Source organism: Thalassophryne amazonica, chromosome 19 (genome assembly GCF_902500255.1).
Source record: "Thalassophryne amazonica chromosome 19, fThaAma1.1, whole genome shotgun sequence".
Taxonomy (NCBI): domain Eukaryota; kingdom Metazoa; phylum Chordata; class Actinopteri; order Batrachoidiformes; family Batrachoididae; genus Thalassophryne; species Thalassophryne amazonica.
In genome coordinates this window covers 40,492,081-40,518,559 of record NC_047121.1, presented here as the reverse complement: position 1 = coordinate 40,518,559, position 26,479 = coordinate 40,492,081, and the positions used below count along the sequence as shown (strand labels likewise).

Here is a 26,479-nt window from a genome sequence, read left to right as displayed (position 1 = left end):
CCATACCTTCATGCTCTGATTTAGAATAGCATTGTAATATATTTATTGTTATTTGTGAATCTTAAGCCGACCTCCAATTTCTGGGATCTGACTGGTTACTACAGTGACTTAAAAAACAGTCTGATATCCAATTGGGTCATGTCATAGTGTACAACCGGTGATCATAGTGGCATTTTAGAATGTTGCAACAATCACAAAAATTTTGAACTTTCAAAATATCATGACCAGAGATGGGTATCGTTCACGGTTTTAATGGTACTTCTATTTGTAGAGGTACTGCTCATTGGTCTGGTACTTTAAAGGTATTCTTGTCAGTACTTTGTGGAGAAAAAAATGAATCAATTCAGAATAGAATTGACAATGCTTCATTTAATAAACAGTCAAGTGCAGACTCCACCTTCTTGGATTAGCGAGCAATTAATGTACGTCATACTGATGTCAAGCTGTCTTCACTCTGATTAGCAGTCATGGTGTCGCATTGCTCAGCATTTGCATAAAATGGTCTTCTAGTCTATTTCGCCCTAGCCACTGTCACCACCTCTTTTTATGCAAAACAGTGACGGGGCATGGGTAATTTACGTATGGTTTGACCATTTAAGTCAAAAATTTATATTTAGGATTTACATTTATCATTTATATTTACCTATTTATGCTTAATAAATATTTTTACATAGATTAAATATGTACAGTGAGGAAAATAAGTATTTGAACACCCTGCGATTTTGCAAGTTCTCCCACTTAGAAATCATGGAGGGGTCTGAAATTTTTATCTTAGGTGCATGTCCACTGTGAGAGACATAATCTAAAAAAAAAAAAAAAAATCTGGAATCCACTGTGAGAGACATAATCTAAAAAAAAAAAGAAATCCAGAAATCACAATGTATGATTTTTTTAAAATAATTTATTTGTATGTTACTGCTGCAAATAAGTATTTGAACACCTGTGAAAATCAATGTTAATATTTGGTACAGTAGCCTTTGTTTGCAATTACAGAGGTCAAATGTTTCCTGTAGGTTTTCACCAGGTTTGCACACTGCAGCAGGGATTTTGGTCCACTCCTCCATACAGATCTTCTCTAGATCTTTCAGGTTTGGAGTTTCAGCTCGCTCCAAAGATTTTCTATTGAGTTCATATCTGGAGACTGGCCAGGCCACTCCAGGACCTTGAAATGCTTCTTACGGAGCCCCCCCTGCTGGGATAGGCTCCAGCCCCCTGTGACCCTCATTTGGAGTAAGCGGTTGAGGATAGGTGAGTGAGTGGTGGCCTAACAGCTTAATGAGGTTTTAGCTCAGCAATATTCTTGATAAATTTCAGTCTTGATTCCGGCACTTGCACTCTACGTAAGCAGCTCTTCTTAGAGTTTCAAATGATATTTTAATGTGCAGAGATGCAGGTGACTATTCGGTCCTTATACTTTTGAATGTGACTGCAGCTTTTGACACAGTTGAGCCTCGTTTTTTGATTGAGAGACTAAGGACATGGGTGGGCATCTCTGGGTCAGCACTAGATTGGTTTTCATTCTATCTCTTTACCAGGAGTTTCTCAGTTGCTGCAGCTAAATATACATCCTCTTCTGCCATGCTGTCCTTTGGTGTGCCCCAGGGTTCCATTCTGGGACCTGTTTTATTTGAATTGTATTTGCTCCCATTTGTACACATCTTATGTTCTTTTGATGATGTCCCATATCATTGTTAAGCAGATAACACCCAGCTGTACATCTTGTTTACACCTCAAAATGTTACTAAGGTATCTGTCCTTCAAAACTGTGGTAATGTCATAAAAAAAAAAAAAAAACAACCCAGAATGGCTGCTAACTATCTGTCACTTAATACAGAAAAAAACTGAAGTTGTTGTTTGTGCTCCAGATGAGTTTGTTCCCTCAGTGATTAAGAACCTTGTTTCTCTCTCCTCTTCTGTTCAATCAGCAGACAGAAATTCGGGTGTTATATTTGACCAGGCTCTCAATTTTGACACACGTTACCAGTTTTGTGCAATCTTACTTCTTCCATTTACGGAACATTGCCCGCCTTAGAAACACTGTGTCTCAAGCTGAGCTGGAAATGATCATCCATGCTTTCATTTCATCACATCTTGTCTACGGTAATTCGCTGTTCCCTAGTCTCAGTAAATCTTCCCTGGATCACTTACAAACAGTCCAGAATGCTGCTGCAAGGCTTCTTACAAGGTCATCTAAGAGGTCTCACATAACACCCATTCTGACCTCTTTGTGTTGGCTCCCCATTCATTTCAGACTGCAGTTTCAAATATTGGTGATGTCATTTAGAGCTGTGCAAAGTCAAATGCCACTCTTCATCAGTCAACTCTTGCACCCTTATATAACAAGTAGGTCTCTGGTCCTCGGAGCAGAACCTGTTGGTTGTCCCTAGTTCAAGGCTGAAGACCAAAGGAGACTGTGTGTTTCAGGTTGTGGCTCCCAAACTGTGGAACGCACTGCCACTGCATCTACATTCTGTGAACTCTTTTGGAACTTTTAAAGAGAAGCTCCAAACCCACTTGTACAGACTTGCTTTTAACTAGTTTTATGTTGCTGCTGTTGTAATTTCTGTGTTTCCATTTTTTTTTTCGCTGTAAAGCACTTTGTGATTTTATCTTGAAAGGTGCTATACAAAAAATAAAATTTTCTTGCATTTAACATAGTTATATTTAATAAATGTTTTACATGCATATATATATATATATATATATATATATATATATATATATATATATATATATATACATACAACCCCTGGCAAAAATTCTGGAATCACAGACATGACACAAAACTAAAGTCATTTCAAATGGCAACTTTCTGGCTTTAAGAAACACTATAAGAAATCAAGAAAAAAAATTGTGGCAGTCAGTAACGGTTACTTTTTTAGACCAAGCAGAGGGAAAAAAATATGGACTCACTCAATTCTGAGGAAAAAATTATGGAATCACCCTGTAAATATTCATCCCCAAAACTAACACCTGCATCAAATCAGATCTGCTTGTTAGTCTGCATCTAAAAAGGAGTGATCACACCTTGGAGAGCTGTTGCACCAAGTGGACTGACATGAATCATGGCTCCAACACGAGAGATGTCAATTGAAACAAAGGGGAGGATTATCAAACTCTTAAAAGAGAGTAAATCATCACGCAATGTTGCAAAAGATGTTGGTTGTTCACAGTCAGCTGTGTCTAAACTCTGGACCAAATACAAACAACATGGGAAGGTTGTTAAAGGCAAACATACTGGTAGACCAAGGAAGACATCAAAGCGTCAAGACAGAAAACTTAAAGCAATATGTCTCAAAAATCGAAAATGCACAACCAAACAAATGAGGAACGAATGGGAGGAAACTGGAGTCAACGTCTGTGACTGAACTGTAAGAAACCGCCTAAAGGAAATGGGATTTACATACAGAAAAGCTAAATGAAAGCCGTCATTAACACCTAAACAGAAAAAAAACAAGGTTACAGTGGGCTAAGGAAAAGCAATCGTGGACTGTGGATGACTGGATGAAAGTCATACGAGGGCTGTCAATAAAGTAACGGTCCATTTTATTTTTTTCAAAAACTATATGGATTTCATTCATATGTTTTTACGTCAGACATGCTTGAACCCTCGTGCGCATGCGTGAGTTTTTCCACGCCTGTCGGTGACGTCATTCGCCTGTGAGCACTCCTTGTGGGAGGAGTCGTCCAGCCCCTCGTCGGAATTCCTTTGTCTGAGAAGTTGCTGAGAGACTGGCGCGTTGTTTGATCAAAATTTTTTCTAAACCTGTGAGACACATCGAAGTGGACACGGTTCGAAAAATTAAGCTGGTTTTCAGTGAAAATTTTAACGGCTGATGAGAGATTTTGAGGTGATACTGTCGCTTTAAGGACTTCCCACGGTGCGAGACGTCGCGCAGCGCTCTCAGGCGGCGTCATCAGCCTGTTCAAGCTGAAAACCTCCACATTTCAGGCTCTATTGATCCAGGACGTCGTGAGAGAACAGAGAAGTTTCAGAAGAAGTCGGTTTCAGCATTTTATCCGGATATTCCACTGTTAAAGGAGATTTTTTTTAATGAAAGACGTGCGGACGGATCCGCGCGTCGGGACGCAGCCGGTGCGGTGCAGCGGCACAGGAAAAACACCTCCGTGTTGATAACCATTTGTAAAATCCAGGCGGCTTTTGATGGCTTTCAGTGGAGTGAGTATATGAGAAATTGTTTAACAGGCAGGACATGTTCCAACTTGTCCTTAAGGCTTTCAACAGAGGTGTTTTTCCTGTGGCGGAGCGTCGCGGCAACTGCGTCCCGACGCGCGGACCCGTCCGCACGTCTTTCATTAAAAAAATCTCCTAAATAAATAAACACTTGTAAAACTGAAAATACTGTTTTTGTAATCTGATAACACCTCTGGAGTCATTTACAAGACATTTTGCAGACATTAATGTGCACGCTAGCTTTTGCTAACTTAAAGCTAACTTTCTATGCAGTTGAATTTGTCTCATTAATACCTGCACATGCACAGAGGGTGATCTACAAATATTCTTTGATTTGCACAACTTCAGCTCTTGTCAAAAGCTCATGTACACGCAAACACAAGGCCTCCTGCAGATGCCGTTAAAAGGTAAATATTGTTTGATTGATTCACAGAGGGGCTTTACTGAACATGTACAAATTGTATGTAAGACAATAGGATCTTAATAATTAATTAAACATCTGCAAATTCTGAATAACATAATGCTTATACGACCGAGGGTATTTTAGCATTGCATTATATTTTATTTATTTATTTACATTGATCATTCATATTTAAAATTTACATTTATATTTAAATCTCAGGAAATGAAAAAAAAGCAACCACCTCCAAAATTTTGCTAAATTATTTTTTAAAAAGTCCTCTGATTTTACATATAGTGCCCCATATATGAGCATACATAGCCTATGTTAAAAGATGTGTCGGGGAGAGAGGAAGCCAGTTTACAAATCATGGGTCTTTATAACAATACTGGGTGAATTTTTTTTTATTTTATTTTTTTTAAGTTTTATTCTATAAAATATTTTAAGGCTTTGATTGGTGTGATAACAAACCCTACTTTCTCCTTAAAAAAAAAAACTATGGTGTCTTCTCAACCAATCAAATGTGGCATCACTGCTGGGCTTATGACCCACGCTGGTTGCTACAGCAACGGCGGCCTGCCTCCCAGAGAACATGTCATGCATGTTAAGTGGTTCTCAGATATTTTGCCCGTCATCTCCTTCTGTCTTGCGCTCACTCTCTGAAGCACAAACACACACACAGACACACACAGAGAAGTAGAAATGATTCCTCAGACCACAGAGAGTTGAGATGCTTGTTGGATTTTGTCTTGAGCATTTATGGCTGTCTGCTCATTAACCAGTGGTTATTGGTTATAGTCACATGCATATGTGTTGTCCATGTAAATTGTAGTCTGATTGTTATCGCCTCCAAATAACCTTTTTTTTTTTGCGTGAATCGTGAATAAAGGTTTTGTGTGTATGCATCACAGTAAAAGTTTGCATGAAGTCCTTATGGCACAGCATCCTACCACATAAAGTTGAGTATCAGGTTAAAGTCTGAGAGCATGCGCTGGTGCCACATATCACAGTATCTACCACACCATAAAACCACCTCAGGTCCTGGATAGTACCACCAAGCCAGACAACTGGTTCATACCCACCTCTTGAAAGTAACCATCTATCTGCCACAGCCAGGTAATTGTGGGCATCCCTTTGGCCTTCTCCAGCTGCTGATGTTCACAACACTGAGGCAACTGCATCTTAATTCATGGCCAGAGAAATGTGCTACATGGGCAAAATGTCAGCGCTAACATTGCCTCAAAGTGCAAGTAATAGTCTTCATCTGAGTCTTCATAAGTAAGCATTTGTGTGGCAGTCAAGGCCTTGAACCAGTTTAGTGAATGAAAATAAAGACATTCCAGCATCACCCAAGGATCTTCTGAAGCATCATAGTACCAACGATGTCCAGTTTTCTCCATAGGTGAGAACTGGAGGTCATGGTCTAGTGGTTAAGTGTTGGGCTTGAGACCAGAGGATCCTCGGTTCAAACCCCACCTTGACCGTGTTAGGCTTGAGACAAGAGGATCCTCGGTTCAAACCCCACCCTGACCGGAAAATCAATAAAAGGTCCGTAATCCCCAAGTTGTTCCCGGGGTGTAGTAAGTGCCTTACATGCCCGCACCCTGACATCTCTGTGTGTGTGTGTGTGTGTGTGTGTGTGGTGTGTGTGTGTGTGTGTGTGTGTGTGTGTGTGTGTGTGTGTGTGTGTGTGTGTGTGTGTGTGTGTGTGTGTGTGTGTGTGTGTGTGTGTGTGTGTGTGTGTGAATGGGTAAATGTGAGGCATAATTAGTCTTACAGTCTTGATCATCTATGTAAAATAGGACTGCCCTCAGTGTTGTCAGAATCGATAAATTCACTCACAAATGTTTCCCCTATAAAATGTTGATACAAGTGGGTACACACCTGTACGTTTATACGAGGTCTATTAGAAAAGTATCCGACCTTATTATTTTTTTCAAAAACCATATGGATTTGAATCACGTGTGATTACATCAGACATGCTTGAACCCTCGTGGGCATGCAAGAGTTTTTTCACGCCTGTCGGTTACGTCATTCGCCTGTGGGCACTCGTGAGTGAGGAGTCGCCCACCCTCTCGTCGATTTTTTCATTGTTTAGGAATGGCTCAGAGACTGCTGCTTTGTTTGATCAAATTTTTTTCAAAACTGTAAGGCACAACTGAGTGGACACCATTCGATAAATTCAGCTGGTTTTCGGTAAAAATTTTAACGGCTGATGAGAGATTTTGGTCTAGTAGTGTCGCCGTAAGGACGGCCCACGGCACCTGACGGCGATCTGCGCTTCGAGGCGGCAGCGTCTCGCCATTTCAAGTTGAAAACTTCCACATTTCAGGCTCTGTTGACCCAGGAAGTTGTCAGAGAACAGAGAACTTTCAGAAGAAGTCGGCATGAGGAGTTTATTCGGACATTCCATTGTTAACGGACATTGTGTAATGAAAGAACGTGCGGGCAGAGTCGCATGTCAGGCTGGACCCGACCGTGGGGGGTCGTGACAGGAAAAACACCTCTGTTGGAAACCTTAACGGGCAAGTTGGAACATGCCCAAGCTGTTAAACAATTTCTCAGTTACTCACTTGTTGAAAGCCATCAAAAGCCGCCTGAATTTTACAAATGGTTTTCAACTCGGAGGTGTTTTTCCTGTCGTGGCGCACACAGATTTGCCGAGTCGTCATGGAAACGACTCGGCGAATTTGCGCGCACGTCTTTCATTACAAAATGTCCTTAAACAGTGGAATGTCCGCATAAAGTCCTCATGCCGGCCTCTTCTGAATCTTCTCTGTTCTCTCACGACGTCCTGGGTAAATTAAGCCTTAAATTAGGATGTTTTCAGGTCGAAACAGGCCGACGACGGCGCCTGGAAGCGCTGCACGACGTCCCGCTGCGTGGGAAGTCCTTACACCGACAGAAACACCCCATAATCTCTCATCAGTCGTTAAACTTTTCGCCGAAAACCAGCTTAATTTCTCGGATAGTGTCCACTCGGATATTCCTCACAGGTCCAGAAAAAATTTTGATAAAGCAACGCGTGCCGTCTCGAGCAGCGTGTGAAACAAAGGAATTCAGCCGAGAGGGCGGGACCACATCTCACTCAAGGCCTGCCCACAGGGAAATGACGTCACCGACACGCGTGAAAAAACTCACGCATGCGCACGAGGGTTCAAGCATGATTGGTGTAATCGCACGTCATTCAAATCCATATAGTAAAAAAAAAAAAAAAATGGGTCGGTTTATTATCTAATAGACCTCGTACAGTGACTTGTTGACGCATATCGCTTCATTCACCCTCCCGAAAATGTTCCACACTTTCTGCGCTTCGGGCACCTCTTGTCCCCAGTCAGAGCCACCTTGCTTGAGGGGGAGGGGAGGTGACCTAACAGCATATTAGCCACCTGTAGGAGGTTCACAGGGCTCTCGTCAAACACACCAGTGTCTTGTTGCTGTTCTGCCCACTCATGGAGCTTCTAGCTCCTCCACTGTATTTCAGTTTTGTGTCATATTTCATGGAGAAAGTCCCCTTCCTATTTAAAGCAGCCACACATGGCTCCAGCTTTAGCTACTGATGGGTATCTGCAATTTAAAAATAAAATTTAAAAAAAGGGGGGGGGGGGGGGCAGACAGTTAAACTCAACACATAATCATCCATTCATCCATTTTCTATACCTGCTTACTCCGATGAAAGGTCACAGGGGTGCTGGAGCCTATTTCAATTGAATTTATTTTATTTTTATAACACCAAATCACAACAATGCTTTACACAAGTAAGGTCTAGCCTTACCAACCCCCTGAGCAAGCACACAGGCGACAGTGGTAAGGAAAAACTCCCTCTGGTGATAATGAGGAAGAAACCTCAAGGAGACCAGACTCATAGGATGACTCACTGCTTAGACCATTCTAACAGTTAAAGGTTTTTACAGATTTTACAAACACTTCTTAACAAACAGAAACAGATAAAACAGAATTGCAAGAAAAGCAGAGTCCTTAATTGAACGGGTACACCCTGGACATGACACCAGTCTGTCGCAAAGCCAACCACAGAATCAGTCATCATGAAAACAAAAAAACGTTAAGATGAAGCCTGCCATAATATATTTGTTAATGATTAGCCTTTTTAAGACACATACAATGGACGACAACCCAAAAATGTTGTCTTCCTCTTTTGTATTGAAAACATTTTTGCCTGAGCCATTACCTGTGTCATGCTAATGTACATAAAGATAATGATAAAGGTAATGCATACATAAAGCTAATGAATTATTGCAGTCCGACACTGACCATTTAACTTTATTATCATGATATTTTAATTGGTCAGGCTTTTGGTTCTTGTTTGTGAATTTGGATGTTTTTTAAATTACTAAATTACTAATTAATTGATTATCAAAATACCTAATTTCATAATTGATTAATAATCAATTAATTTATCATTACTGCAGCTCTAACATTAAGAGAATATACAAAAGAACTCTTTCCAAATGTACTGCATTCATGACTAGGGTTGGGTATCGAGAACCGGTTCTTTTTGGGTATCGTTAAAAAATGATTTGATCCACCGATATCAGTAGTCTTTTTGCTTAACGATTCCCTTATCGGTCCTTCAGTGCAGCCGTTGTTTTTGAGGGAGTGAGGTTGAGGGTGAAAATGATCATTCCTCTACGTTGATTACAGACCCTGCAGGGGGTCTGTAATCAACTATTTCTGCAGCACGACTCCACTTTGACGTGTGAACCAAAGAAGCAATGCTTCGATCCGCTGGGACTGGGACTCCTGTCTTGTTGCAGTCAAGAAACGAGACTCGTCCTCCGTTCCGTGGTACAGCTCCAAACACTGCGCGGCTCTCTATCAAGGATCCACCATGTAGAGTTTATTATGTCCAGAGTTTAAGGATCCAATGACCAATTTCACACTTATTTACTTTAAGACTCAATAAAAAGTTGTTGACATAGAAAACCTGTAAAGCCTACTTTTAGTACACAGAAAATTCACAAAAGGTATCAATAAGGGAAGCGATAAGGAATTGGATCGATAAGCGGAATCGATAATGGCATCGATATCGATAAAATCTCCCATCCCTATTCATGACCGTAATGAGAGCTCAGCTGGAGTTGAGTTTACTGTACAATATGTGTGCAATTTTAAACCATGAACTGTATTATTTTTAAATTAAGACTATGAATATGGATATTCACATCCACTGTGAGGTGTATCTGGCCCCTGACTGAAATTAGGGAACATAAAATTTGACATTGTGGCCACGTTCCAGAAACTCATTCCATGAGTCACTAATGGTTTCCACCTCACTTCAGTGAGCAGGCTGCAGCACACCGAGTCAGGGGTCATTCAGCCGTGCCTCTCCATCTAACTTTGTATGGGCTCCAGATTTCCATTTTATGTAATATAGAAAATGTAGAAAATGACAGAGTTGATCAAAATTATTCCACTGACTGAAAAGCTATTTTAGGTTTTCGAACTGCAGGAAGAGTCAATTTGATTGAGGTCACAGAATCTCATGGGGAGAGGAGCACAGGCCACTAATGTCCCACACTGATTCCAACACTATTTAGTTGTAATGGGTAGTACATTTATATTAATATATATATAAATATATATATATATATATATAATACTATAAATAATATGTATATTTAATATATATAAATTAAATATATTTATTTAATTTTGACCACGTAAGTTTTTTTTTTTTTAATCTACATGTGGATTGACAGGCTTTTTTTTTTTATTATTGTATAGACATAAAAAATGTCAATACTATAAAATCCCAAGGGGTGCGCATTCATATGCCCTTTTTTATGTGGTCACATTTTAATTATGGTTGAGAATTTGTAAACACCTCCCTGTTTGATTCAGTTACAATTTCAGAGGGCTGTCTTGATGCATTTCTACCCAAGGCCAAAATAAGGCCATCGGGTATTGCGAAAGCCTTGCACCCATCCGTCCGTCTGCCTGTCTGTCTGTCCATCTGTCGCTGCTCAGCATAAGTCCAGTCCTATTATTGCCAGGGTCTTCAAATTCACAGGGAACATTCTTGGGACACAGACCTTGGAAAAGTTCAGAGATGGCTAACCTTGAGCTATTTTAAGAGGTCAAATGGTGACATTCCGTTTCCTGTATTTATGCTCATATGGCCGAGGGTATTTTAGCATTGCTTTATAATTTCTTGTTATACTCGTACATGGTTTTGTTTTCTCACTGTGTGACCACTTCTTAATTAAAAAAAAAGTGTTTGTGTAATAATTCATACTTAAATAATCTTCTTTTATTGAACAAATAAAAGCAATGTCATCTGTACAGCACTTTGAGATTTATTGTAAATGTAAAGTGCGTTCTAAATTAAATTTATTATTATTAGTAGTAGTGTTTTTATTATTATTAGTAGTAGTAGTATTACAGCCACATTAAGGTTGGGGGTTATATTTCTCAGCAAAGTGAAGAACCGAAGGAAAAAGACGTGTCCCTGTAGTAGCATCCTTGTAGTAAATTAACCCAGGCTTCAGCATATTCTCAATAATAAAAACAGAAAATTCCAACCAAAAATTATTAATGGGGATTTTAGTTTGAAGCCTATAACATACCAAGTTTATATGCAATGAGCAAAATAATCCTTCATTAGAGAAAAAAAATCATTCATACTTTCTTCAATGATTTCATGACTCTGATTACCTCTCAGTAAAATATTTTTGCATTAGGACCATTTAGCTAAGCTCCAAAGTGCATAACATAGTGTAAAAACTCCGATTCTCAGTGACTGAATACAGATGCAAATTCTTAGAAGTAGAAATTGCTAGTTCTTTTTAATTTTACTAGCTTCAAGATGTGTCTGTGTGTGTGTCTGTCTGTGGCCTTGTACATATCATTATTCAACACCAAATTGTTGCCATTATTTGTAGTATTGCTTAATCTCATAACCATCTTATGTGAGTTCAGAGGCTGTTGACCTTGACCTGCTTTTCCTGGCACAAATCCCTCTACGCCACAGTGCCACTTCTGCAGGAGCTGCTGGTTCTTCAGGACAGATCTCTTGTTTAAATAAATTTCACATTCGTGCCAATTGAGCTGCTGGAGAACAGGAAGAACAGGAAAGACACCTCTTCGGTGCTTTACTCTAAAGTTGAGACATGGCTTTGAACACACACACACACAGCAAATTTCATAGCTTCCAGTCAAAGCTTCTCTACTGTCTGTGTGTGAGATGGTGATATGGAGAGTGTGAGGGAGAGAGATCCAGACTGTGTGCGAAAGGGTACACGAGCGTGCCAATGCATTGAGGAAAGCTGATGTGCTTTACAGATTATTTAGTTGTTAGCTGATGATGGGTCAGGCAGATGCCCAACTTATACTGAGATTTGCAAACTCTGGTTTCTCACTGTGTAAAATCAGGATTGAGGATGAACACAAACATAACATCTTTATACATTTGCAAACTCTGGTTTCTCACTGTGTAAAATCAGGATTGAGGATGAACACAAACATAACATCTTTATACATCTGCCAAGGACATAATAAAATCATCAGTATTTATTTATTTGTTTGTCTGTCAGTTAGCAGGATTACATCAAAACTACTGCACAGATTTTTATGAAATTTTCACCACAGATAGATATTAGGCCATGGAAGACTCCATTAAATTTTGGAGGTGATCCAGATCCTGATTCTGGATTAAGTTTCACTTTATATAGACTTTGAAGGATTACATCAAAACTTCTTCACGGATTCTCATCAAATTTGTACCACAGATAGATATTAGGGTGTGGAAGTCTTCACTGAATTTTGGAGGTGATCCGGATCCAGATTGGCGGACATCAGAAATCTCTGCACTTTGTGTATTTATTTATTTTTGCACACATATGGTACAAATGCCCTGTGATAGACCGGTGTCCTGTACAGAGTGTACCTCACGCCCCATGACTGCTGGAATGGGCATCAGCCCCCCCGTCACCCTTGATTGGAGTAAACGGGTATAGAAAATGAATAGATATGGTACAGATCAGATCTGTAATATGAGCATGTTTATTTAACAAAAAAAAAAGCACATGGGACTAAATATTCTCAGATCTGTTTTAAATCTTGAGATTTATGATTGCAAACAGTGAATTTGTCTTTTAACATTTTTAATCTGCCATCATGATATCTGCTTTTTGACGTGATTTTACTTCAGGCGTTTCCTGTTTTCTTTTTAAGAGTGTTGCTTGTGTGTTGTATTGCATTTTGATTTAGGCTGCAACTAATGATTAGTTTAATCATTGATTCATCTGTCGATTACCTTTTGCTTAATTCATTAGTTGTCAGTAAAATTCAATAAATAAATAAGGTGAAAAATATTGAGCAGCATTTCCTAAAACCCAAGATAATGTCCTCAATTGTCTATTTCTTTCTCCTCCTCCACCCCCGCACCCCAAAGATATTCAGTTTACTGTCAGAGAAAGGAGTAAAAAAACTGGAAAATATTCACACTTAAGAAGCTGAAATCAGAAAATTCTAACATGATCATAAATCAGTTATCAAAACAAGTGATGATTAATTTAATAATTGATTGATCATTGAAGGTGTAGTTCTGATCACATCCCACTGTCAAATTAAAACTTACAGTCTATCACAAGGTCAGTAGTATCATTTTGGTAGGTGAAGCAGTTAGGAAACCGTTCAGCTTAAAGGAATTCTGTACACTGTAAGTAATGCATCTCCATTCCAACTTTATTTACTGCATAACATTTTTATCTTATAAGGTGGCATGATTTCTGTTATTCAACCATTACATCCACCAAGGACCTAATAAAATCATTGGCGTTTATTTATTTATTAGCGTGTCTCTCTCTGTTGATCGGCCTGTCTGTCAGCTGGATTATGTCAAAACTACTGCACGGATTTCAACACAGTTTTCACCACGGATAGATATTAGGCCATGGAAGACTCCATTAAATTTTGGAGATGATCTGGATCTGGATTTTGGATCACGATTTCACTTTATATAGGCTTTGAAGGATTACATCAAAACTACTTATGTCAAAACTTCACGGATTCTCACCAGATTTGCACCACAGATAGATATTAGGCCATGGAAGACTCCACTGAATTTTTGGAGGTGATCCGGATCAGGCTTGACTGACGTCAGAAATCTCGCATTGCTCTTATGGTCTTTTTTCTCAAAATGTCAAGTTCAAACCCAATCATGCTGTGGTTTCGTTTTCACTCCCCCCCCCCCCCCCCATCATGACTTGATTCTTTTGTATTTATTTGTTTTTATTCTCATTAAAAGGAAAGCCTGTTAGCATCTTGTGTGTAATGCCTTGAGATTTGAAGTTTTAATTCAGTCTGTGAACATATGTCCCATTTCATTCATTTACCATAATATCCACATTTCTGTAATCATGTTGTAAAATCTAAATGGTTTTGCAGATTCAGAATTAAAGATTATGTTAATTTAAGAAAAAAAAGGAGTTCCAGCTTTTGTGTACAACACTTTTTACCTATGTTTTATTTTGTATCCAGACAGAGCTCATGCCCACAAAAATTTCTCAGCATGCGTAGCATGACAAAAAATATTAACCTATGATCTTTATTGGGTAAAATGTCTTTTTTTCATATATTTGTGCATTGTTTGGGGATGTATCTAATGTTTACATCTGTACAATTGTAATGTGCAGCCCTGCCAGCACATTTCAGCCTCGTGTCCTTGAGCGCTTACATGCAGTTTGGAATTTCAAGTGCCAAAATCAACTGGCTGCAGATGGATCAAATCTTAGCCTTCAGGCTCTCTACACTGCCTCAGGAAGTTTTAGCTTGGAATTTTAAGATGGAAAAATTCAATTTTTTTTATTATCTTTTTTCCAGATAGCAAAGACTCTGCAGCATAGTACACTTTGAAAATATGCCTGTACGGTGAAATCCCACATGTAGCTGCAGCCTGTCTGAGAACACTGAAGCCACACAAAGATGACTGTGTGTGTGTGTGTGTGTGTGTGTGTGTGTGTGTGTGTGTGTGTGTGTGTGTGTGTGTGTGTGTGTGTGTGTGTGTGTGTGTGTGTGTGTGTGTGTGTGTGTGTGTGTGTGTGTGTGTGTGTGTGTGTGTGTGTGTGTGTGTGTGTGTAAAACACAGGGATCTCCTGCTCATACTGTTCCTCCTCCAAACAGTGTGGAAGAGAGTATTTAAATACGCACTCTCTTAGCCTGCCCCCTACTGTTGCCCAGACTTACTTCCAAATACACACACATACACTCACACACATTCTGAAGAAATTACACCTGTTAAACACATTGTTATTCACCAGAAACTGGACTGAAACTGAGCTGTGAATTAGGTTGGTCTTAAGGGATTTTTTTCTAACACTACTTTGCCCAGTTAAAACTTAATTAAGCAGTTTGGAGATGGACCATGGGCAGAGGACTTTGTGGATGATACTGCCTCCTGTGATTAAGTTTGGTACTGCACTACAATGTGCAGTCTGCTGTGAATAGCATATAAACAAATGGACGTATAATGTTTTATTCAGCTGATTTGCCAGGTTTATAAAAGAAAATGTACCTGCACTGTCTGCTGGTTGTTTAACTGAGGTTGAATTTTCACAGCCATTTGGGATCTTTTTGTTGTTCTTGTTGCTTTGGCCATAAATTAGTGGAAGTCTTTATTTATTTCAGTTAAAGATGTGGTTTTATTGTTGTTTTGTTTTTTTAACCAAACTGTTACTGAATTGTTTCACATCTGTCATATTTATCAGCCTGCTTTCATAAAGCATAAATTTTTATCATAACACTTTGTCATTTAAGATTATTTTGTGCTTAATTAAAATTAATGTTATTTTTAAATCTTGCTGACTCTGACCTGATAATTTTGGTCAACGTTCAGATTATAGAAATAATTTGATATCATTATTATTAGGAACAGGTGCACATGGCCCACAATATCTGATTGTTGTAGTTCTTAAAGAGACCAGTTGGTGTCCTCCTCTCACCATTTGTTCCTCCACAGCCTTTCCTGCTAGACCTAAAAATAAAAAAGCTGATTATTTTTTATTGAAATTTTACAGTTGTGACACTTGATGTAACATTCAGACATAATCAACACTGGCTTTTGAATATTAATGCTGAGGCATCAAGTAGATATTTACCAGGACTTTATTTTGCAAGTTATTAGTGATTTCAAGTGACTGCTTAATAAAGCTCTCAGTAATTTCACAATCTGCTGCTAATGTTCCATCAAGCATTAAAGTGTTGGTTTTTTTTTTTTTTTTTTTTTTTTTTGAAATCCTGTTTCAATTGTCCTTTTTTCTGTTGCTGTTTGCTGTTTTGCAGGAGCTGAAGCGTGTTGAGTGCCAGAGTTGAGTGCAGTCGGACCTGGAGTGTCTGTTCCCTGTCGTCACAGACATTCTCCCTCCAAGAGCTGTTGCCTTTAGTGTTGCCTTTGGACCTCAGACACTCTTGTGCTGACAGTCCTGAACTGTTGCACATCTCACACAGGCCAGGATGATTACCTCAGAGCTCCCCGTCCTGCAGTGAGTATTGTTTGTCTGCACTGAATGGTAAATGGACTGCATCTATATAGTGTGTGTTTGTTTTTGTTTTTTAATAGCCAAAGCACTTTACAGTGATGTATCACAGTAACCCATTCTCTCACATGCACCGATGTCATGGCGCTGCCATGCAAGACACTCACTACATATCGGGAGCCACTTGGGGGTTAAAGACCTTGCCCAAGGGCCCTGAGTGATTTTTCTGGTCTGGTTTGAACAGAGGATCCTCTGGTCACAAGCCCAGCACTTAAACCTCTTGAGTGTCACCTCTCCTCCACGATCACCTCTATCGCTAAATGCAAACATGCTACATTTTTAACAGTAAGACTGCAATATTTAATGATCCCTATGGTCTTGCAGTCTTTGAATGCCTTGTACGTGAAGTGCCTTTGAAAAACACATGATCAGATTACAAACTATTCAAAGTGTTTTACTGTTTTGCTAAAATATTTTGTTAAATTTAAAGCTTCACTGCATAGGTTAGTTTTTCACCCCAGTAGTATTTCTTCTCACTCTCAGGGACTCATCCAATGAATCTGGAGCAACAGAAGCAGTGGGCCTAAGTATGAGCATTAGTGAGATGGAAGATCCAGAAGCAAAAGGCAAGAAGAAGAGAGGGAGACCTGGAAAACAAGTCCAAGTAAGAGTCTGTGTGGTTACCTGCTTCTTTTATGTTCAGGCCTGCAGGTATCCCTATACAAAAAATAAGAGTTTGAGGTCTTTGTTCCTTTCAGTATAATTTACATCTCTTTTCACACAGCCATCCAATAAGAAGCCCCGGAAGTCACAGACAGACAAGACCTTAGGCATTGTGAGAGGGCGTGGCAAAGCCAATGGTGTGGCCCAGCATAACGGAGAAGGAGGCGACCCCGTTACACTGTTCGAAGTGGTAAAAATGGGCAAGAGCGCCATGCAGGTGGGTGCACGTAGACTAGAATATAGTGGGAAGAAAGTTGGTAATGGGCTTATTGCATTGTTTGTGTTGTACATCTTCACAAACATCTTGATTTAAATAAATAAATAAAATTGTATTTCCCTTACATTTTGTTGCATTTTTAAAGTAAACCTTTTGATTGACATCCACATGAGAGTGAATTATGGCTGTTAATGTTGCAATTATTCAAAAATATGTTTGAATGGGTGTAATATCATTTTAATGTGTGCTTGCATGTTTGCAAACAAATTCTTGAAATATCAGGTCAGAGCCTGTACCAGCAGATACACAATATTTAAGAACTCTGATTAGTTCAACCTCAAGAGACTTGTCTATTTTGCATGCCTACTCTTAACTACTGGAGACTATTTTCACTCCAGTGTGGCACAACAGGGATTCTGAACAGCAAGAATTGTGAGATGGTCATGGAAAATGCCTAAAAATGTACCTGTATTTGTGTGTTCATGTGTACAGTCTGTGGTGGATGACTGGATCGAGTCATACAAACAGGACAGAGACTTGGCCCTGTTGGACCTCATCAATTTTTTCATTCAGTGTTCGGGATGCAAAGGTACGGCTACTGCAACAATAGACTGTTGTTACATTCTTTGGCACATGTGCACTGAGTTTTCTGCAAGTCGCTCATGTAGAACCCGTGAGGAACACTGTGACAAATGCCTGTAACTTGCCCAAATAACGGTGGACAAAGTCTCTTAAACGTCTCCCAAATGTGATAATCAGAACAATAAGACTATACGAGTATTTAATAGATGAAATTGGCGCGGCCGGCTTTAATCCTGTGCACAAATTTTTGTCACAGCTTTATTTGTAAAAATCATTCTGTATTACAACAGTAAAAATAGCTTGTGTGAAACTACGTTTAATGTGTTGATTCAAATATGCTTTGCACAAATGACAGCTGTGTTTGGGAGGAAAGCTGGAAAAACAGCGGCCTTTTCCATCAGGAAGCGCTGTCAGGCAGATTGCAGAACGCTGTAAAAATGCAACGTTCCATTCATTCATCAAAACTATTAAAGTGTACTGCTCCAGTCATCATGAAAAGAAATCAATAACTCAATATTTTTCAAGAATTTAGAAACAGTAAAACGTGAAAACGTGTACTGAAAGCAGCTGAACTTCTGGCTGAGGGCGCAGGAGGTGACTGGCCAGGTCTGCACTTTATAAACCACCCCGTTAGGAGGCAAACTGGATTAAGCCGTTTCATTCTGTTTTAGCACTTTTTTTAGATCGTGGATGATCATAGTACAACAGCGCCCTGTGGAATAAGCAGCAAGAGCTGCTACTCGTACATGTTTTGACCAGTTAGGCAATTTTGCGCCCCCCCATGCTGACAGCGGAGGTGGGAGTTCACGCTTAGTCACGTGAGATTTACACACTACTGAGCAGGCGCAGTGAGCATGTAACAATGGTCTGTTCAGTGTAATCAAAGAAGTATTTTCACTGTAATTGTTTTACTGTTGTTTTATTGGTAAAACCGCGTTTGTTCTGTGACCAGGAACTGTGAGGATTGAGATGTTTAGGAACATGCAGAATGCTGAGATCATCCGCAAAATGACAGAGGAGTTTGATGAGGTAATGATTGTTCATTTGAACTGTGTGACATTTTTGTGAGAGATGGTCTTCCTTCGATCGCTGGCTAGAACTCAGACTAGTAGTTTCTTTGCATAAAGGCCAGACCCTCTGATGACTGTCACCATATATTTGTCAACAGGATAGTGGTGATTATCCTCTCACCATGCCAGGGCCGATGTGGAAAAAGTTTCGCTATAACTTTTGTGAATTCATCAGCGTTTTGATCCGCCAGTGTCAGTACAGCATTATCTACGATGAATACATGATGGACACTGTAATCTCCCTCCTCACCGGGCTGTCTGACTCTCAAGTTCGAGCCTTCAGGCACACTTCCACATTAGCAGGTAATGACACTGACGTTATGAGGAGACAACTTTTGAAAACAGTTATCTTTGCAGTTAACAGCACTTTACTGAACCTGTCCACAAGTCCTTGTTATTATCCCTAGCTGGCCGAAAGCCCGAAGGGGTATTATGTCATGGCAATTTCTGTCTGTCAGTCTGTCCGTCCCAAAAAGGGTATAAGCAGTCTGAAATCAACTCCTCTCACAGTGACTTTTAGGAGAAATTTTGTAAAACTTGGTACAAGTCCTAATTATAGGGTGGTAATACACATATTATATCATTTGAGTTGGGCCAATTTTACCAGAGTGGCCCTTGATTAACAAATCTAGACTCCGTCAGTTTCATGAGTGGGTGCCTGCATTCTGAAATCAACTCCTCACATTTTTAGTAAGAATTTTGGGAAACTTGGAATAATTCCTTGTTATAGGTTGATAATACACATATTGTAATATTGTACAAGATTGACATGTTTTGGCAGAGTTATGGCCCTTGATGAACAAACCTAGACGCTGCCAGTTTCATGAGTTGGTGTCTGCATTCTGAAGTCAAGTATCACATACCTTGAAATGTTATCAGAATGTACCAACCTCTTGTACCCAAGCAGCATTTACCAGCAAGGGATATTGTGCTCTCAGAGCACTCTTGTTTGCATGTAGTAATACCAATGATAAATATTTATTCCTAAAGCTTATATGTGTGTATTTGTCTCTGAATAGCGATGAAGCTCATGACAGCACTGGTGAACGTGGCACTGAACTTGAGCATTCATCAAGACAACACGCAGAGGCAGTATGAGGCTGAGAGAAACAAGATCGCTGGAAAACGAGCCAATGAGAAGCTGGAACTATTGCTACAGAAGAGAAAGGAGGTTTGCTTTTTCATATGTGCCTGTTGATTTTAATGTGTGACTATTCATTGGCAAATGGTCTTAATGTACTGTTTTGTCTTGAATCTATTTGTTTTCTCAAACCATTGGGCCTATTAATGTGGTGGTTTTCTCTGTGCAGCTGCAGGAAAACCAAGACGAGATAGAGAATATGATGAACTCCATCTTCAAAGGCATCTTTGTACATCGCTACAGGTACAGCTTTAAAACGCCACCATGATTGTTGATACAGCTGCAACGATTAATCGGTGGAGGAAAAAAAATCACTGACAGATTAATTGACTCTCATCGAGGTTAATGTTGCAGTTGTTTTTACAAACAGTTAAAAGCAGGCAACTATATAAAAGTAAGACTCTTCACCTGTGTAGCTTGAGGCTCACTGTCTGTGCCTTAAGGATGATAATAGTGGTGCATTATTATTGCACATATGTCAGCAATAATGATTTATGATCAGATATTTTGTTATTGCGCAATTTGGAACTGTGTTTATCTTTCTAATTTATAATTATTGGGCTGATTTTTGTCTTTGTTTCATAGGGATGCGATTGCTGAGATCCGAGCTATATGTATTGAGGAAATTGGAGTGTGGATGAAGATGTACAGTGATGCTTTCCTAAATGATAGTTACCTGAAATATGTTGGTTGGACACTACACGATAGGGTGAGCAGAATCTCATATGCATCTGTGTTTTGCTGAAATTTCTGATTTTTTTTTTTTTTTTTGCTTTCTGTCCAGGTTTGGTAGTTGTTATTATGGCGCACCAATTAATATAGACAGGACACCAGACTATATGTATACAAAAGTAGAAATGGCAGAATCTCCTTATCTTTAGCATCTTGTTTTAATATAAAATATATTTCCTTTTCTCAGCAAGGAGAGGTCCGTCTGAAGTGCCTGAAGGCTTTGCAGAACCTCTACACCAACAGAGAACTTTTCCCCAAGCTAGAACTTTTCACCAACCGCTTCAAGGTAACACATCAAGAATGAAGAAGTGGAACTACTTTTAAAAACAGCCAGCGTTTAAAGATAATCTATCCACGACTGATATATTTTATCTTATCTAAATTTGCCGTTTATCACACAAGACTCATTATTTCCCAAAGGTGTTCACAGGCAGCGTAGTGACACTTCCTGAGATTAATTGTATTTGGGGTTTTTTTGTTGTTGTTTTTTTGACAGGACCGCATAGTGTCAATGACTCTTGATAAGGAGTATGATGTGGCTGTAGAGGCCATCAGACTGGTCACACTCATCTTGCAGTGAGTAATTCAGATACCAGCTCTACTTTGTTTGTATGCATACACGTAAAGCTTTGGGATATTACAGTATTCTTGTAGGTTCTTACTGTTTAATATGTGTTAATGACATAAATGTCAGCAAATCTACAATTTAGTATGCATGGGGGTCATATGGTCTTGAGGTTTGGTGACCAGTGGTCATTAGACTCAAATTGTGGAAAATAAGACTTGCTGCATCAATTTCCCTTAGCGATTGTGATGACACGTGATGAGAACAGACCTGATGGCAGATGTGTGATAAGATCACTTCATAGTGACATTTAAGTCTTGGCAGTGCAAGTCGAACCCTGAGCCAAGACAACCAACCTTACTTGAGCCTTGACTTGAAACTAGCTTTGAGAGTGACTCAAGAATGACAGTGCCCCACAGCTGACTGATGGTGAGGCAGCAAGGTTCCATTTGGGTGTTAATTTGACAGAGTTGGAACAGTAAAACAGACCACATGACCTGGACCAGATTAGATTGTAATTCAGACTTGACTTTGACCTTGTGCAGAATTAATTCAAATAAATTGGGTGCAAGTAGTGCAGACATTTACAGTCGGTGTCACTGACCCGAGTTACTGCGACATTTTCCATTGAGCACAGCATTACATTTGGTTTGCACTTTAAACTCAGAATCAGAATGTCTTTGTCATTGCACAAGTACAACAAAATTGAGGTAGATAACTCTTTATCCACTTTAGTTTATTTTTTTAAAGGTTTTTGCTGATTGGAATTTGTTCTAATTGTCTTTCACAGGGGCAGTGAAGACGCCTTATCCAATGAGGACTGTGAGAATGTTTACCACTTGGTTTACTCCGCCCACCGGCCCGTGGCTGTCGCCGCTGGAGAGTTTCTACATAGAAAGTGAGTCTATCTGCTGACCATTTTTCTGTCTGCCCATGCTGAAATGTGTTGAACTCTAGTGAACTTATTCCATTTTTGAATGAACTGATTTCACACATTAACTGTCCTTGTGTTGCTTCCTGTTTAATAACTGTGTATGCTTTCCCCATGTATTTTTTTCTGTCCTTGTATATAATTGTTTTTACATTTCCCTCTGGTTTTGTCATTCCCTCTCCTCCTCTGTCTTTGCCAGATTGTTCAGTCGTCATGACCCGCAGGCAGAAGAAGCACTGGCTAAGCGCAGAGGGAGGAGCAGTCCCAATGGAAATCTCATCCGAATGCTGGTGCTCTTCTTTCTGGAGAGTGAGGTAATGCATAGACACACATATTACCACCTGTGATGCAGAGAGACATCTAGGTATAGTGGACAGATGATAATCCTTAATTTGACTTAGCCTTGTCTGTAAGTGTATAATGTCTGTAAGACTTTGTGTGATTGTGTATGTAAGGTACCGTTGATATTGACCATCATGTTGCTCCTGTGTTGTCTGACTGTGCCAATAAAAGCATCTTCACATTTAAGTTGTCTGGTTTGTTGAAAACATTTTGTCTTTCTGTGTACTGTACACAAGCAATGATGAAGTGAAAAGAGCTGCTACATAAAATGTTCCTGAGTCTCTGGTGTAGTTTTTGGGTGGTTATGTATGAAAGGTTACAGATTTCAGCCAAAGAAAAGTTCTATAGATATGCTCACTGTCTAAGGCTTTCTCTGTATGCACATGTAGCTTCATGAACATGCAGCCTATCTGGTAGACTCATTGTGGGAAAGTTCTCAGGAGCTGCTGAAAGACTGGGAGTGTATGACTGAACTACTCCTGGAGGAGCCTGTACAGGGAGAGGAAGGTAAGATGCACAAAATACAACCATCCATCCATCCATCCATTTTCTTCCGCTTTATCCGGAGTCGGGTCGCGGGGGCAGCAGCTCAAGCAAAGCCGCCCAGACCTCCCGATCCACACACACCTCCCCCAGCTCCTCCAGGGGGAACCCCAAGGCGTTCCCAAGCCAGCCAAGAGATGTAATCCTTCCAGCGTGTCCTGGGTCTTCCCCGGGGCCTCCTCCCAATGGGACGTGCCCGGAACACCTCTCCAGCGAGGCGTCTAGGGGTCATCCGGAAAAGATGCCCGAGCCACCTCAACTGACTCCTTTCGACGTGGAGGAGCAGCGGCTCGACTCCGAGCTCCTCCTGAGTGACTGAGCTCCTCACCCTATCTCTAAGGGAGCGCCCAGCCACCCTGCGGAGGAAACTCATCTCGGCCGCTTGTACCCGCAATCTCGTTCTTTCGGTCATGAGCCAAATCTCATGACCATAGGTGAGGATCGGAACGTAGATCGATCGGTAAATCGAGAGCTTTGCCCCCCTACTCAGCTCTCTCTTCACCACGACGGTCCGATACAGCGACCGCATCACTGCAGACACTGCACCGATCTGTCTATCGAGCTCACGCTCCATCCGTCCCTCACTCGTGAATAAGACCCCGAGATACTTAAACTCCTCCGCTTGAGGCAAGGAAACTCCACCGACCTGACCTTATACAACCACAGTGTTTTATTTTCTCTTCTAGTCGACCAGCCAATAGTACTTTGAGAATGAAGACACTCAGGGCTTTGTTAAATAGGTACACCACCAACAAGTACTTGGCCGCTTTGTTTATGATAAAATTATTGGTACACAACAGTTTATTGACCTCGAATTCACCTAAATGATTGATGTTTTGTCAGATTTGGTCCACATTGGGTTAAAATCTAATTCCTGTGGCCCCAGTGACCTTTAATCTATACATTATTGGTAATTCAGGGGTTGACCTTCATTCATGTACCAATTTTGGTAGAAATCACCCAACTGAACTGAGAGGGAAAAAACCACCAAACAGCCAGAGAAAATGACCTTTAGTCCACTGATTGATCTTTAGCAAGTTTGACCTCACTTGCGCAAATACAGAAACCATCTAAGTACGTGTGCCACGTATGGTGGAAATCGGTCGGGGGGTGTAATGTTGACCTTTGATCTCATTGATCTTTGATCTTTGCCCACCTTAAGACTAATTCTGGGGTCCACCTTCAACTACATGCTGCATACATGAGACTGTACTTTCAGAATCATTTATTTACTTCTTCATCTGCACACCAAGGTTGGTAGAAATTGCCCAGTGGACCTGGGAGTTGTAGGATAACCAACAAATAAACAAACAGTTATTGCTCAAATTATAGTATGATGAAACTTTTTTAAACATATTTAATGTCAATTATGCCACAATATGGCTCCCCGCATACCTGATCCTGCCAGATCTCAGAAGTGGAAGTTCTGATTAGTACTTGGCTGGGCCACTGATTTGGAAGACCAAGAGCTGTGAACATGTTTCTCCATGTAGAACTGGAGTTATGTCCAGGAGAGCATCTGCTGTAAATCTTGCTGAAGTGACCCCAAGCAACCGGGGTAACTGAAAGCCAAAAAAATAAATTGTCAACTCAAGCATCAATGAAAGGCTAAATAAATATCATGAGATGGTTTTTGAAACGTTAGATTTTTTTTGTTGTTGTTGTTTGTACTTCCTTGTTTCTTGTAGAGTCCTAACGTTTCTATTTTCTATCTGCTGTTCTTTTCTTCTCTGCAGTGTTGTCAGACAGACAGGAGAGTGCGCTGATAGAATTGACAGTTTGCACCATAAGACAGGCAGCAGAGGCGCACCCACCTGTGGGCAGAGGCACCGGCAAAAGGGTAAATACACAACTCATTCTTTCAGCACTCAGTTTTGTTGCATCCAAGTTGAATTTGAAGTGGGACAAAGGCAAGGCAACACATGCTGACTGTTATCTTGTATCAGTTGTTTTCCTTGGGGAAAACATTGTTTTCTGTGCATTCTGCAGGAAAACATTGAATCTATCATCACGTTGTGTGGAAATGTAACAGCCTGGTTTCAAATCCAGGTCATTGTCATTGCATGATCTTTCACTCTCCCCATGTTTTTGTTTTTGTTTTTTACTAAAGGGGAGGAGTTATCAGTGAAATCATGTGGTGGAGTGGTTGTGATGAAAACCTGAACCCTGATGCCAAATGGTGCTTTTTGCAACTCGTTTTAAAATACTGAGTTTAACACTTCCTGGTAATAAAGGGAGATTAGAGTGGCATGTACTTAATGTCAGTTAGTGCATACTACCTAATTGTTACTGTACTATATCCTAGATTTAAATGAGAGAGTAGTAGGGACACAATTCATATGTACTACAATGCTGCAATTTTACCTGTCCTTTGACTCAGACGTTTACAAATGAAGCATACACGCATATCCACATATACCACAAATTTTCTCTTTAGCAACAGCACTTTTTTAAATGGCTGCTGATGTATATTTGTACAGTTTCACAGCCCCTCACATGTTGCTATCATTTTCATGTATGTCTGCTATCATGGTTGAATTGTTCTTCTTTGGTTTCCTGCTGAATTTCCAGCCATAATTACAGTCTTACTGCATTTGGCCTCAAGATGTATGTTTGTGTGTTCAGGTTCTGACGGCGAAGGAGAGAAAGACTCAGATAGATGACAAGAACAAATTGACAGAGCACTTCATCATGGCTCTGCCCATGCTCTTATCCAAGGTAAGACCTTACTAAGCTCTCGCCTGCAGCCTCCACAGTGCCAGAAAACAGCAATGCCAGCGGCAATGACCGAGTGAGCTGGGTAATTGATCTGAAGTCTGAGTCATTGATTGGAGTGTTACATGTGTCGTTTATGATAGATTATGTGAATTGTGATTGACTCTGTGTGTGTGTGTGTGTGTGTGTGTGTGTGTGTGTGTGTGTGTGTGTGTGTGTGTGTGTGTGTGTGTGTGTGTGTCAGTTTGGATAAGTGTGTTGTCTTAACACCTAAAATGTAATTAATATTGACTGATGAGCAACCATGAAAACACTTAAGACTTAGAAAGAAAGCATTGCTTGTTGATTGATAGCTTCGGGTTTGGCACATTTTCCTTTCTACATCTGACGTCTGTCTCTCCATCTTTTGTCCACAGTATCAGGCGGATTCAGAGAAAGTAGCCAACCTGCTGCAAATCCCCCAATTCTTTGACCTGGATGTGTACAGTGCTGGGCGTATGGAGAAGCACCTGGATGCATTGCTGAAGCAGATTCGGCTGGTGGTGGAGAAACACATCGAGACAGATGTGTTGGAGGCCTGCAGTAAGACGTACAGCATCCTGTGTTCAGAAGAGTACACCATCATGAACCGCGTGGACATCGCCCGCTCACAGCTCATCGACGAGATGACCGATCGCTTTGCTCACTCTGTCGAAGAGCTGCTGCAGGAGGTATGACAAGCACGCTGTCTTTGGGGTTGGAAAAAATGAATTTAAAATATAGCAGGTGAATTTATGACTGGTGATGTAACAGGGTACGTCTTTGAAATAACAACAGCATAGATAAGTC

General features: G+C 40.2%; 1 protein-coding gene across 2 annotated transcripts in view; it reads left to right on the top strand.

Moving 5' to 3' along the window:
* Positions 1-26,479, top strand: part of stag1a (stromal antigen 1a) — a 99,816-nt gene that overhangs the window by 60,401 nt on the left and 12,936 nt on the right. Inside the window, exons 2-18 of one of the 2 annotated variants that reach the window (XM_034194860.1) lie at positions 15,897-16,096; positions 16,634-16,754; positions 16,875-17,030; positions 17,523-17,619; positions 18,565-18,641; positions 18,781-18,985; positions 19,702-19,853; positions 19,993-20,066; positions 20,409-20,532; positions 20,743-20,841; positions 21,052-21,131; positions 21,911-22,018; positions 22,251-22,365; positions 22,783-22,900; positions 24,673-24,776; positions 25,562-25,654; positions 26,068-26,361. In XM_034194860.1, coding sequence (XP_034050751.1) covers positions 16,068-16,096; positions 16,634-16,754; positions 16,875-17,030; positions 17,523-17,619; positions 18,565-18,641; positions 18,781-18,985; positions 19,702-19,853; positions 19,993-20,066; positions 20,409-20,532; positions 20,743-20,841; positions 21,052-21,131; positions 21,911-22,018; positions 22,251-22,365; positions 22,783-22,900; positions 24,673-24,776; positions 25,562-25,654; positions 26,068-26,361 — 2,046 coding nt within the window. In that variant the 5' untranslated portion in view covers positions 15,897-16,067. Of the gene's footprint in view, positions 1-15,896; positions 16,097-16,633; positions 16,755-16,874; positions 17,031-17,522; positions 17,620-18,564; positions 18,642-18,780; positions 18,986-19,701; positions 19,854-19,992; positions 20,067-20,408; positions 20,533-20,742; positions 20,842-21,051; positions 21,132-21,910; positions 22,019-22,250; positions 22,366-22,782; positions 22,901-24,672; positions 24,777-25,561; positions 25,655-26,067; positions 26,362-26,479 lie in introns of those variants that run through there. The other variant, XM_034194858.1, reaches the window with a different exon arrangement.